This window comes from Castanea sativa, chromosome 5 (assembly GCF_040712315.1).
Source record: "Castanea sativa cultivar Marrone di Chiusa Pesio chromosome 5, ASM4071231v1".
Lineage (NCBI taxonomy): Eukaryota > Viridiplantae > Streptophyta > Magnoliopsida > Fagales > Fagaceae > Castanea > Castanea sativa.
The window spans coordinates 67,757,139-67,772,324 of record NC_134017.1 but is presented as its reverse complement, the minus strand read 5'-3'; the positions used below and the strand labels follow the sequence as shown (position 1 = coordinate 67,772,324).

The 15,186-nt window shown below is 34.3% G+C and overlaps 2 protein-coding genes across 2 annotated transcripts; both read right to left on the bottom strand.

The window, feature by feature from the left end:
- Positions 1-4,040: 4,040 nt before the first annotated feature.
- On the bottom strand, positions 4,041-14,110 carry LOC142633552 (putative serine/threonine-protein kinase-like protein CCR3). The gene is made up of 2 exons (XM_075807793.1): positions 13,961-14,110; positions 4,041-6,412 (listed from the first exon to the last, which is right to left on the bottom strand). The coding sequence occupies exons 1-2, from the start codon at positions 13,986-13,988 to the stop codon at positions 4,041-4,043; spliced, it is 2,400 nt and encodes a 799-aa protein (XP_075663908.1). The 5' UTR covers positions 13,989-14,110.
- Positions 10,854-15,050, bottom strand: LOC142633553 (uncharacterized). Its single transcript, XM_075807794.1, has 6 exons — positions 14,938-15,050; positions 13,835-13,954; positions 13,257-13,606; positions 12,712-12,807; positions 11,496-11,555; positions 10,854-11,366 (listed from the first exon to the last, which is right to left on the bottom strand). Exons 2-6 carry the CDS (start codon positions 13,935-13,937, stop codon positions 11,166-11,168), a joined length of 810 nt encoding a protein of 269 aa, XP_075663909.1. The 5' UTR covers positions 13,938-13,954; positions 14,938-15,050; the 3' UTR covers positions 10,854-11,165.
- Between the last annotated feature and the right edge of the window lie 136 nt (positions 15,051-15,186).

The following is a 15,186-nucleotide window of genomic DNA, read 5'->3' as shown; positions in this document are numbered from 1 at the left end:
TTTCTCGTATGAGGTCTCTTTCAAATATTTTGTAATAAATTATCTTATAACTCATTGGATTCATCAATACTATTATTCTTAGTTACAATAGTCATAGTTTATGTACGAAATTTGCCAGTATAAGTGTAAAATAATAGACAAACCAAATCTTATTATCATTAAAAACCAAATCTACTAAGTTTGCCAGTAAAAGTGTAAAAATCTATGGACTTTGTAGAGATTTAAAAATCCCAAACACCCATTCTCATCACAAGCACACCAAATCCTAACCAACCAGCAAAAGGATGTTAGTCACAAACTATTGATATTGACATATGATAGTTGATGAAGAACATAAAAATGAAAGATATAAAAGAAAAGCTTGACTTTAAAGGGAAAATTCAATTGTGATGATACTTAGGCAATTTTGGTGAAGGAGTAAGAGAGAATAATTGGACGTGGATATGCTTGAACTCCTCGCTATTGCCGTTGTTATGGGATTTCATAAGTCACTTCCTTTTATATATATATATATATATGCCTATTCTTTTGACTGTAATTCAACAAAACACCCAACACGGCTAAATTGTAAACTATATATTAGATTTAGGGTATGGACAATGGGATTTGCAAAAATTCTAATGCAAAATTTTATTGAAAGCACTAACTTTTTTCTTTTCTTATAATTAATATATATATATATATATATATATATATATATATATATATATATATATATATATATCATAAACCTAAACCCTTAAGGCATCCGTTAACTTTTCTCTTACATTGATATCAACACAACAAAACCCTAACCACGTGTTGTTTTTTTTTTTCTTCAATGACCAATTCCTTGTTGGTTTTATATAGATAAATTTTATATCGTAAATAAATTTAGTTCATATTTGATAAACTATTGTATTTGTGTTTCCTCTTACTTACCCAAGAATGCAACGCCTTTTCCGAAAAGGGAAAAAAGAACAATATTTTAAACTCTTGCCATGTTTGAATTTAGTCACATTTAGAGCACTATCTAGCCTACACAAGCAAAATGTTAAGTTATAAAACTGTGAGTAATAAAACAATGTTTTTGAATCACCACTATAGCATACTTGTGATTAATCATGCAAAGCTAGCAATCGCATTGACAAACTAAAAATTTTAGAAAGGAAAAAAAATAAATATAAAAAGGAGAAACTTAAAAAGAAGATAGAAGTGATGGTAAGAGGGCATTCTATTACTACGAATTAGTCCTTACAGATGAGAATTAGACTTCAACAATATTAGCAATACAATCATGCACATCCTAAAACCAAATGGAAGGACTATCCGGAAACAATGCAACCTTGTTTGCCATTCGGTGTGCAGCCTTGTTAACTTCACACCTGACTTGCTTAGACTTCCATGCTTGTAAATATGATGCGGCATGCTTTGCATCATCATTGAGACCGCTGAAGCATTTTATAACCGTGGAAGTGGAAGAGTTGAGAGAACTAAAAAAATGTTTTAGAATTTTGAATAGCCTATGGAATTAATGGGGAAGTGGAAGAGTTGAGAGAAACGTAGAGTAGCAGTGTTAAATGATGAGATGGAAGTAGAAAAAATAAAAATAAAAAGCTGAATGGCTAAATCAAAGAAGGGTGCCACTTGGCAGAACCTCATGATCTCTCAGTTGAGGTCTCTGCTTTTATATATATATATTGATTTGCCTTTAGATTGATTGATACAAGAGGGGTTTATCTTAGTTTTGATTGATTCGCTTCTTCTTGTGAGGTTTGGGGTTCAATTGGCTCATTGTGGATTGATTGGGAATATACCTTTTTGGTCATATGGGTCAATTTGCTCTTTGGAGCTTTATTTTGGTTGATTCAAGCACATCTTTATTAATATTGCTGTTTGTTATGAGTTGTGAAGTTCATATGATTCGAATTGATCAATTGAGGAGATACCATCCTGGAAAATTGTCTATTAAAGAAAAAAACATGGACCCTCTTCATTTCATTTAAAACAAATCTATGGCTAATGTTAGGCTAAAAGTATTTTAGTGTTGGCAAATTGCTTTCAAAACATTTTTTAATGTAATTTAGTTGAGAGTTTTTAGTGTCTAGATAGTGGTTGAAGATCTACTTTGAGGACACACAACAAAAAAAAAAATACCAACACTCATTTTCTGCTTACCTTTTTGAAGTTCAAACTAATTTTATACCCAAAAAAAATCTGCTTAATGATTTTTGTTTTAAGAGGTAGAAGTAAAAAACGGTTAAACTTTTTTTTTTTTTTTTTTTATCAACAGTTTAACAGCGAGTATACAGAGTATTGCAGCTATTTGCCACCGGCTGCTACTTTCTACAAAAATCACAATTTCCTTCTCAACAAGCTTACATACTGAGACCAAAGGTTCAACCCATAAACCTTCATGGACTGCTACTATTTTCTTCTCTTTGGCCGCTATAGTCAATTTGATGGAGCTGGGAAACTTTCTTGTAGTCGCGCAATGGTACCTGAGGCATATCCAAAATCTGCTGTGGGTGCAGTTGCATGCCCTCAAAATAATACTTATTCCTTAATGTCCAAATGGCTCATACCAGAACTGCCTACTTTTCAATCTCCTCCTTACTGCATACCTGGCATATGCATTGCAAGAACCCCAAGAAATCAACCTGTGTCATTAGGTCATTTTTGAAGCTTTACTTTCACCAGCAACTGTCTTTTTGTCATGTTCTTTTGTTTTGTTATGAATTCTGCAATTATAAAGTTTGATTGGGATTGCTCCAATGCTCTGCCAACAGTTTGAGAATGATGGGAAGCATAAAATACCAATAAGGGAACAATTTGAATAGTTTAGGTTTGTAATTAACTAAGAGTTTTGGTACTATTGTGTTCTGTATGATTAATTGGTCTTAAGCATTTCTTCAAAATGCACATATCAGACAAGTATTAGTGACAAAGGAAACATATTGCAATCAGAGTGATGGTTAAGACATAAATCATTTGAGCAAAATCCTCGATCAGAGTGATGGTTAAAACATAAATCATTTGAGAAAATCCTAAAGCTCAATTCCAGAAAATCCATGGGGATAAAGTTGCAAGTTTTTACCAATGAAGTGCTTCCTCTAGTAAGTAATAACAGAAAGAAATTGGTTGCAACAGAATGAGAGAAGCAAAAGATTCAATTTCAAGAGAGAGAGAGAATGATGCCAGACTATGTTAAATTAGATCACAAGCAAATCATGCTTATTTTTATAAAACTAATTAAGGCACACACTTGATGAAAAAACTTACTCTTAAGTACATAATCAAAGTACAAAATTTGATATATATATATGTGGGAATAGGAATCAATTAAGTTCACCAACATGAAGTGCTGTGAAAATCCATTCCAAATGAAATCTTGTTAATGACACAGCTTGGATAGAGTCTCAGTTATACACTCCATCAAAACCAAAGCACTACAAGATGAATAAGGATTGGCACAATATGTCAATCAAACTTAAAAGCCATTAATTCCTCCTATCAAACAGAACGTAAATTTGATTACTGGGCTATAATATTTCATTATTTAGAACCAGGAAACAAATAACAAATTTAGCATATCAGCATACCATGCATTAAAGAGACTGAAAAACAATTTCACAAGTGGATCTATTAGAAAATGGTTCAACATTCAGAAATTCCAAACAGAAAGAGAAGGGTAGACCATACATCTGCTTTTTTTTTTGGAAGAAGAAGAGCTTATCCCAAGAACAGGGTCAGTTGAAGGTAATTCATCAAGTTCATCTTTTGTAACATGATCAATGCTCAATCAAATTAACAGTCCAAAGGGAAAAACATATTAAACCCAAAATTCCCTTTTCGTCATCTTCCTTTTCCCTACAAACCTCAACCTAGAAAAAAAACACCCATGAAAAGAGAGATACTTTGCTTTGTTATTGCACTATATTACAGAAAAGTAGTATAGGAGATCGAAAATGTGATTAATACCACAATAGAATATCATTTAGAAAAAAATTACCCTTTTAAGAATAAATGAAAAAATAATAACCATTGCCATTTGGGGGGTTTCATTCTGAATGAATGGACAATGTAGCAGGAGAGAGGCTACCAGGGTTGTCCTCACAAAGAGCCAGGGCTCTCTCCAAATTGGCAACAATGTCGCTCATGTTAGGCCTCTCCTTTCCCTCCAAGTGCACACAATGCATAGCAGTGTAAGCCACCAGCCTAACTGCCTCAGCCTCATTCATCTCCAGCGGCCTAACCGCTTTATCCAATACCTTTTTTAGCTGCCCTGCCAATATTAGTGGCCCTGCATACTCCACCACGCCCATAGGTCCTGTCCCATCCTCTTCATTCTTGAACACAGCTCGCTTCCCTGTCAAAAGCTCTAATAAGACCACCCCTAAGCCATAGACATCACTCTTAGTTGTCAAAACGTTTAATACATAGCACTCAGGATCTATGTAGCCAACTGTTCCAACCGCCTTGATTGACATGGATTCATGTTCAGATACTGGTCCCATTAGTGACAATCCGAAGTCAGACACTCTTGCAGTCCAATTTGCATCTAAAAGTATATTTGAGGACTTAATGTCTCTATGAATAATGGGTGGCACCGCGTAGTTGTGCAGATACTCAATTCCCCTAGCAGCGTCTAATGCGATTTTGATCCTCATTTTCCAAGAATTCCAAATGCTACCACTTCTATCAATGTTGTTCTTGTTATGCAAGTGATCATGGAGTGAACCATTGCTCATGTACTCATAAACCAAAAGCCTCTCATCCCTTTCTTCACAGAATCCAATTAACCCCACTAAGTGCTTATGGTGAAGCCGAGATAACAATGCCAATTCAGCATCAAAAGCAATTTCTTTTTCCTGAAATTTCTTCATTTTGATAGAAGTTTCTCCCCTCTTAATGGCCACTTCACAGCCATCCGCAAGCTTGCCTTTGTAAACAGTACCAAAGCTCCCAGCACCAATCTTGTTCTCCAAAGAGAAGTTGTTGGTGGCAGTGGAAAGCTCTGAGAAAGAAAATATCCGAGTCTTGTCCGCATGCCTGGATGATGTTGATGACCCACTTCTCTGCCTCCCCATAATCCTGGGGCTTTGATGCTTGCTGGAATATGATCTTGAAGTTGGGAAATTAGAACCAATGTGAGGCACAGCAGCAGTATGCACATTGCCGTCAGTAGTTGTGGGTTGAACAGAAGTATGAGTATTCTTCCGCAAGAAACCACATACTCCAGTCCATATGCAAAAGACAATTGAGCAAATGCCCACAAAAGCCCCCACCGATCCAACAATCACAAACGCTATTGAAACCTTGTTGGGGGATTTGGTTGATGGAGGAACTGGCTGTGATGGTGATGTTGTTGTAGGTGGCAATGACACTGCAACTGGAAGTTGAGTCTGGCAAGACTTGCATATATTTCCAGACCCATCACACAGAGCCTCAGAATTTGGATATGTACCACATGTATTACATGAAGCTTGAACACATGGTCCTGGAATAATCATTCCTAATGGAAGCTCGCTTGGCCTACTAGACCAACCCGGACCCCAACAAATCATATATAAATTTCTCGATGTTAACCCGCAAGCAAAATCCAAACCTGCAACAATAGACTCAAAGGAAATATTTTCAATAACATTGCTATCAAATTCAAAACTGTTTTTTCCACCCCAACATGCCACCAATCCATTTCTTGCCTTAATAGCACAAGTAAAATTTGCTCCCAATGCCAAACCAGAAAACTGATAAGCAGAGCTAAAAGGAACATCCAGTTGACCGGAACCATTGTTCCCTTTGCAAACCAAAATCCCAGTCAATGTCAAACCACAAGCATGAGACTCCCCGGAAACTAAGGTTGACATTGACAAATTCTCAAACTGTCTCTGAATCTCAGCTCCAGTACTAACATTACCCCAACATAAAACTGTTCTATTGATCTTCAAAATCCCACATGAAAAACCCCTCCCAGATGTGATTGCACGAAACCTCAATGCCTCTCCAGGTGATGTAGATTTAGACCCAGCTTCATTACTTCCTCTCCAGCACTTGGCTATACCAGAGTTGACCTCTCTGGCACAAACTTGAGCATCACCAACAGATAGATCAGTCATTTTAATTGTTTCATTGTAATATATACGTTTTGGTTTAAAGGTTGAGTTTGATGAGGTAGTAGTGTCCCAGCATAGGATGCTGAAGCCATCAGACCTGAGGCCGCAGAAGAAGCCGCAGCCACCTGAGATGGCTTGAAAGGAGATATTGGGTTGGACCGAAATGATCTGACCGTTTTGGTAGCATTGGATTCTCTGAGTAGGCTCAGCAGCAATGATACCACAGACAGTGTCAGTGCCATAGGTAATGGTGATGGTGGAGGCTGAGCCGAGACAATAAACAACAGTTTGCAGTGAAAAAGATATCAAGGTAATAACTATAAGGTTGATGGTGCTAGTGAGGGAAAAGGGTGATGAGATTTTCATTGGAAAGATTGTGACACTGGTGGTTTTTTCTTCTTCATTAATAGAACAGGAAGAGAAAGAGACAGAGATAGAGTTGAAGTAGAAGAAGAAGAAGAAAGAATAAGAATGGGATTCTGGGAATGAGTTGACAAAGAGAGACTGAGTAAAATAACGAACAAGGACTGAAAATAAGCAGTGGTTAAGTGAATTCGGTGGTGATAGTATTATTTTTAGGGGCTTAACATAACAAGTGGTGGTTTTAAAATTTATTTTATGCATCTAAGAGCTTAAACTGCGTAACCTTGTAGTGTTAGCCGCCAAATATTCAATGGTAATTGTCAATGCAGTCCCAGAGTGGGTTATGAAGTCGCTGCATTAAAAATATGGTAATTAAATATGGTAAAGGTTCTCATTGTCACTGGAAAGTGGAAACCAATCTAATTCGAATTGGATAAGTAATTGGGTTGAAAGTTGAAGTTTTTAAGGGAATGCCATTGCAGCAAAAGCTCAAAGCTGGACTCCTTTGAAGTTTGAACTATTTGGATAAGCTGTTTAGAACGTGCCTTAAACTTTAAAGGTTTGGAATGTCTTGTATTGATATGTAAAACTGAAATAGTGTTTCTAAAACACTATTTTTTATTTTTTGGATACCATTTTCTTTAAGATCAACAATTTTTTGGGATACCTGTGTAATCACGGGGGAAATGTCTAAATCTAATCATTTTGTATAGATGTTGACTTTGGTTAGGTACTTTCATGATATTTCTAACATAATAGTAATACATTATACCTTAACGTTATTAATATTTTTTTAGAAGCTACGCATTAACTTTATTAGATGGGATCTGGTATTGACTCATTAATTACATATAGATAAATGATAATTAGTTTTTAACACGTGGGCACTGTGTACCACTGATCTTAAACCCCCTGCTGGAAATTTTTTTAACATAATTGGATAGATTTTAACTTTTTATTTATTTATTTATTTGAGATAGAATTCTACTTTAGTCAAATCTTTATCTCTTATACTTTACGAGTACTTATATTTGTGGACGCTAATGGTGCGCGATGGTGAAAAAACTTTAAAAAGTGCATTAAAAAAACAATACACATATACAGTACTAGTTTTTTAAAAAAAGAAAAAGAAAAACATATACAGTAATGGTTAAGTACAACGATCATAAGCTATAGAATTGAATGGCACAAGAAAATTGACAATGTTTCTTGGCATCACCTCATGAAATTGCTTGACTAGGCAATCTTTGGCTTTTTCAGTAATAGCACCTTCTTTTTTTCTAGGGCTAATTACGACTTATTCACTTGTAGTTTGGCCGAAATTTATGTTGCCTACCCATAATTTGAAATTTAGCATTTTACCCACCTGAAGTTAGCTCAGTTAGGGTTCCGTTACCCACCTCTATTAAAAATGAGACTAAATATGTACTTTTGCTCTTTCTTGTGTCTTTCTCCTCTCAAAACATAATAAAACATAAAAGAATAAGAAAAAACAAGACCAAAAAGTAAGGGTTTTCAAGAACTTGAGACCATTATGACATGAGGTTAAAACTGAATAAAAGGAGAAGAATCATATTAGAGGATTATGAATAAAACTTCAATTATGAAATTAGTTAGTACTCAAGTCCACTCAAGTTGGAGGAAACACACAATGCAACTTTAGGTCAGATAGAATTCTAAAGTATCGAGCTTTAACCAAATGTTGAAAGATAAAAGCCAGACCAATTCGCCAAATAAAAAAATAAAATAAAATAAGATATAGTCCAATAATGGCGATGGCAAGCCATAATAAAAGATATTGTGGTTGTTTGAGAGTCAATTATCCCACACCATGTGGTCTAGTTTAATCTGGGGTTACCTTCCGTACAATCTTCCTGTTTAGCCTCAAAATTTGGACTAGAACAAATATTGATGTATCATTTAACTGAGCGCTATGAATGAAAAAAACCCTTACTTTTTTATTTTGTTTTTTCTTATTCTTTTATTTTTTTTATGTTTTGAGAGGAGAGAGACATAAAAAAGAGAGAAAAAAAAAAAAAACATATTTAGCCTCATTTTTAACAGAGGTAGGTAACGAAATCTTAACTGAGCTAACCTCAAGTAAGTAAAGTGTTAAATTTCAAACCACGAGTAAGCAACTTAAATTTTGGTCAAACCATAGGTTGATAAGTTGTAATTAGCCCTTCTTTTTATATTGTTCCACAACAACTTTGGTACAAGTTTAAACAAATTGTTTTAATAATACAACCAAACAGACCATATATATATAAAAACCAAGGCATAAAGAGAAAAGAAGGGTATATCCATATATGAGTCGAGGTAAAAAAATCTTTAGCCAAATTTGAATAAAAAATATGATTTTTTTTTTTTCTGGCTAGCCACATTTTTATAATAAACAAACTCTATTTTTTTTTTTTTGTCAATTACATATGTTCTTCCTTTTTCCATCATCCATATTTTTCAAATAAAAAAATGGTGATTTCTCAATTGATTGTTGGTGCGACTATATAATAGCATTATAATAGCTTGACTCAAACAATGCTATTCAAGAATTTTTAGAATCAGCAGTGCTACGAACACAAGAAATTACATATATGCTAAGATGGCAATTTATGATTGATGTGTAATAAAGTATTAATAAAGGTAGTTTTTATGAACACAAGAAATTACACATGCTAGACTGGCTATTTTTGATTGATGTGTAATAAAGTATTGATAAAGGTAGAGCCTATTTAGTAAGAGATTTCTAGTAACGTTGTTTAAGTTTTGTGAAAATACATATGAGTGAAAAAATGTTGTGAAAATACGTATTGTATTGTTTAAACAACGAAAACTGTTGTTCAAACAACATTACCAAACAGACCCGTAGTTTTTATTTCCCAACATCTCTCTCTCTCATCCAAGATTGCCGCCGTCATTTGAGACCCACTGCCATTGGACCAAAGCAACACTCCGTCGATACCAACTGATTGAGCTGCCGCTTACTGGATTTTTTTAATGTCTTTTTGTTTGCTAATTTTGCATGTGATTCAGAGTTATTTGCTGGGTTTGTTTGTGGATTTATTTGTGGGTTTGTTTGCTGATTTTGGGTGAGTTTGAGATTATCGGGCTGTTTGGCGGTAAACAATAAAGATTGAATAGAAATAAGAATATTTCAATAGAATAGAGAAAACAATAGAGTTTGTTGGAGGGTGTATTAAAAAAGGGTAGGTAGCCAAAATGGGAACATGACTTTCCAGCAAAATATTTAATTAGAACTCAGTTAAGCTCATTGGTAATGCTCTTACAAATTACCCATATTTAAAGTACAGGAAAGAGACCACACACCCACACATATATAATATAGACAGAATAAGAGAGTACTACAAGTGCTCATCCAATCATAAGCAACAGCCTTCACCATCTGCAGTACATTAGAATGTCTCATGGAAATAATCAACTCCAATTTTTCATATTTCTCTCATTTTCTTTTTTAATAATATTTCTCCCAATTTTACATATAATAAAGCATGCAATCATTAGTGATAAAAAGGCCCAAATTTCTTTGAGGCAACATCTCATGCCTCTCTAAAGTCATTTTGATCCACTGGGCCCAACTACTTAGGTTTAAACAAGTGCAAAATCAAAAGAACAATTCAGCATTAACAAAAATAACCCAGAAATACTTTGCAACAATACTAAAGCATAGAGAGGGGAGCATGTGTTTTCTTATAGATCAGATCTTTAACTATTGTTATGGTTAGAAAGCCAACCAATTAACAGCATATACTTTGAAAATTATTCAACCAGAGAACTCAGTACAAATACAAAATACTTAAAAACAAATAATTCATATTAATGGCATTCAAATACCTGAAGGGATATTGACAAAGAGGAGCAAAAGTTGGCAAAAGAATTAAATATTTCCCTAATAGCATTCACAATGCTTAAGGGATAATGACAAAGTGCAACCTTTACAAAGTCACCAATCAACACCTTAACTAGTAGATTGTAGTTTGGTTTTCCAAAATAAGGAGCCCAAGGAGTAGGACAATTGGCTGAGGACACAGCTCATGCATGGAGGTCGTTGGTTCGAATGTCCCCTTCCCCATTGGGGTCGAAACTTACTTTTAAATAAAATAAAAAAGTGACCACCGAAAAAAGAAAACACAAAATTAGCATATTGGAATGAAAATGTACCACATTTTGGATCAAGCAACCCAGATCACGGTTCGCTAGGATAACGACGAATTATGGTAACTCTGATAGCACCCATTGATTCTACCAGGTCTTATAGTATTTAAAGAGAACATATATAATTAATAGAAGATAAGCTGTTGCTACAATGACTATAAGTCAAAAAGACAAATCTCTTCAACCAGTTGAGCCAATGATAATAATTGCTACTGCAGTGAATATATGGCATGTCAGACTGGACATCTTAGTTATAGGCCTCAATGAGGTTCATTTTTTAAAAATGATGAATCCTTACAGCCATGAATTTACCAGGATAATGATTATGTTTTTTGTCTATACCAACAAAATTATTGATACACAACACACCAACTAGATCATTGAGTTCCAGGATGCACTAGAAGTTCAATGCAACTAATTGTCAAGATATATTTTCCATGACTTTCTTTTTTTCCCAAAAAAATAAAAGGTGTTCAATTGCGTCATTGGCAAAAAGAGCATAGAGAGTTAACATTCACCTCGTAACCTAGGCTCTCAGAGGGCCTCTTTAGCATTCTCATCAGCACTGAAACGACTATCATAAGTTTCATATTCAAAATCCTCATCACGAGCTTCCATTGTTTTTCCAAAAACAAATGATTTTGTCCCCATTGTTGTGAAAGGCATTAAACCAAAAGCTCGGGCTGTTTTGATCTCCCTAGCAACCTTCCTCTGGGCCTTGGCGCTAATGCGAGTCTGCACAATGAAATAACAGGAATATTCACATGCCATTGTCAACAGAAGTTCAATCAAATTCAATCCCAAGAAGCTTTATGAATTTCGCAAAGACACATATCATTCCTTCATATTTTCTTTCCTTTTTACCTTGCTCCTCTTGATAATGATTCCAGCCTCTGTTATGAAGTTTGCAAGGAATCTGACATTCTGCATAGAACAAGTAATGAAGATCAAGAAGGCAGACATAGCCTAATTTGAACTTAAAATTACTGCAGTAGTCAATGACTTTGACAAAGAAAAAAAAAATTCCAATCTATAAATGAAGCCTTACAATTTTATATGACGTTAATCTTTTTTTTTTTAATTAAAATTAAATTAAATTCTATATTAAAACCCTCCATTAGAATCTTAACACAATTTTACATGCCATTATTCTAATGTATATATTTTTTTATTGAATTTAAATTCTAAACTATATTTAAACCCTCCATTTGAATCTTAGTACATTATATTTCATTAAATAGTAGAATATATAATTCCATACACAATCATAATAAATGTATATTAATAACTACCATAATTATCAAATTTCATATATAGACCAAAAATAAATAAATAAATATTAGAGAGAGAAAAAAAAAATTATGTTAGAACTCATCTGTCCAATGGGTTAGCAACTATTAGATATTATAAATATAGGCTCACTTCAGAGGACAGTAAAGGAAGATCTCAACAGCCATCAGACAAAACAAGAAAAGGCCAAAAAGTACATGTGACAGACTTTGGTAGCAGACAAGAAAAATCATAAAATCAGAATCAACATAACCTTGATACTATTTTTTTCAACCACCTCCATCTACCTTTTCACTGATCAAATAGATGATTTTCCTAAGAAAAGAGTAAATTGAATTAATAACAATTTTTTTAAGGTAAACAACTCACAACCCATATGGACTTGAATCCATGACCTCACTCTTTCACCTTTGCATATGAGGAAGAGATACAATTAGACCCAAAGACCATTGGCAATTAATTACAAGTGGAATAAGAAAGAAATAGGAAAAAAAAAGCTCAGCTTTAAAGATTTTACAACAGTGAAATGCACTATTCCTCCAATCCAGTGGTCACAGCTACTGATAGGCCAGCTCTTACATGATCAATAATTGAAAGTCTCAATCATTAGAATTTTATCACACTAGTTTAGATCTTGATCAACATCAGTGATAAGCATGGGATGTGTGATTCGACATACCACTGTACAGCGATAGCAATCATACTTCCTTGATTGCATTTAAAAGAATGTAAATCCTTTCATAATGTAATTTTATAGTCATCATATGAGAATGTACTAAACCAAACTCACCCTAAAGTCAGCCTTTCTCAAAACCTCCTCTGTAGTAACTTCAAACTCAGTCCTTTTGACGGGTTTCCGTACTCCTGGCTTCCTAAGATCAAGATCCTGCACAAAGCCAGGGACTGTTTAAACAAAATAAACATGAGATTTTTTATATCATGCATCTCATCCCTCAAGAATGGATGCATCCATTCATTTCAATCAATTTGAGGAAAAAAAAATTGTCCACATTCCACACACACAAATGCATGTTCATATGTACAAATGCACAGCATGTTGGTTCATGAGATTTTTAGGCAAAAGTAAAATAGAAAACAAGTGAACCAAAAACATGTGTCACATATAAATCTCACAAAACAAGTGAACCATTAATATGTGTCACATATAAATCTCACATTCTATGACTGCCCTGATTGAAGTTATTTCCTTGAGAGAATACATTAGACACCCTGAACAAACCGGGTAGCTCAAAGGTAAGCTTTAATATTTAAAACCATGATTATTAAAAAACTGTAATAGCTGAAGACAAAGGCCTTGGCAGATATACCACATACCTTTGTCTCATAAGTCATTCCGACCCTAAAAGTCATATCTGGTCTAAACGAATAATCTTCTTTCTCTATTTCTTCCTCATTAAATTCGAAATATGTGGCTGCTTTCTTCAACTTCCCATCCATTCCATCCGATAATGTATTAAAACTTTCATCTAGACCATCCAAAATCTGGGAATTACTTCCTTCACCCATTCTAGAACCCGACCTGTCGTGAGCCTTCGTAAATCTATCAAGCTTTCCGAAAAAGGCATCAGACTTCGAATTACCCCCAGAGAAGCCACTAAATATTCGACGCTCAAAATCGTCAGCCGACTCAAATGAGTTAGTATGTTTATCCCCAACACCACTACCTGTTTAAAGACAGATGCACGAAAATCAAAAAATTTAAGCTTAAAAAGTTGTACCCAAAAAAAAACTTTGAAAAAACAAAACCAAAACCATGGCCTAGATTAGAACAAGATAGCCTATCATGAAAAACTCCACAAAATTTCTCCTTAATATATGTGCATTAACCAGAAGTGCTTAGTCTCAAACAGCAAGCAATATTCAAATACAAATGAAAGATACAAAGAAAATACCTGAAGTTGCATTTGTAGAGAGAGTTCGAACTATAGGAGGTCGCTGAAATCTGCGCAAGAAGCCATCATGACAGGAACGAAAGGCAAAGCGAACAATTTTCATTTCCTAAAGAAATATATCTATACACACAGAGAGAAACGGATAAAGGGTCATTCTTATAGTCAATCAGGAAAGAGAACAAAAATGGGGAGAAAAAAAGATTGAGAATGTGAGAGATGGAATAACCATGTTTCTAAAAACCAGACCGGTTAAAGAACAGAAAGGGGAGTGGTTCCCAGTTCTCTAGTCCAACCAGAGTTGGACCAGTGACACCATAAATAATTTAATTATTTATTTTAAAATTACAAAGATAAATAAAATCCACCACCATCATCATCAGCCACTTCAATAGGATCATATCAAAAAAATAAATAATTCACATAAAATTACAAACAAATGAGCAAATTGCCAAATTTCAAAGAATGAGGTTTGTTACCTAGGAAATTCATGCATCAAGTACTTACTAACAAAACACGCATACAAATCATCCCACACTAAAATCATTCTTAACCAAAAGATCACATATTCCATTAAAAAAAAAAAACAAAGAATAAATTGCTCATAAAAATCCTAGCTTTGGTCATTGAGAAAAAAGGCATATATATATATTCATTCTCATGGTGGTATTGTAATATCTTGCACATAGGCATCAACAATAATGAAGGTGTAAACAAATATGTAACCAAAAAAGAAAAAGCAGAAAGACCCAAGTGAGAAAATTAGAGCAGCAATGCAATGAATAAAATTTCGTAAATTAGAAAAATGGGACAATTTATAATATGCCTGGTTGTTTTTCTATACAAGTCTTCACATAAATATTTAAAAATAAAAATGGAATGGACCATAATCAATCAAATCAAATCACAAAAGAGGAAAAAAAAAAAATCGAAGAGCAAGTTTTGAAATGCTGCAATTTTTTTAAAGCATGAAGCTTGGCTTCTCTCTCCGCTGCTTATGGACAATGGGGTTGCTAGTCATATAATAAATAAATAACTATTTTGCATTTACAGTTCTACTAGTAAACAAACTTTCAGAGAGAGAGAGAGAGAGAGAGAGAGAAAACCTTGGTGAGGAGAGGAACTGAGGTGGTCGGGGTGCAACTGCTGATGAGAGTTAAGAATGAGAGAGCAAAAAATTTAGGATGTCTGTCATTTGTGCTTTGTGGAATTGGGGAGAGAAGACTGAACAGTATTATATATAGTTCATAGTTGAATTGGATTGGGGTTGAACTTGAATGTTCAAACCCAGCAGCGTTTTGATTGGGCTCAGGCCTTTTTTTCAGTTTTAGTTGCTACACACAGATCTCTTTTAG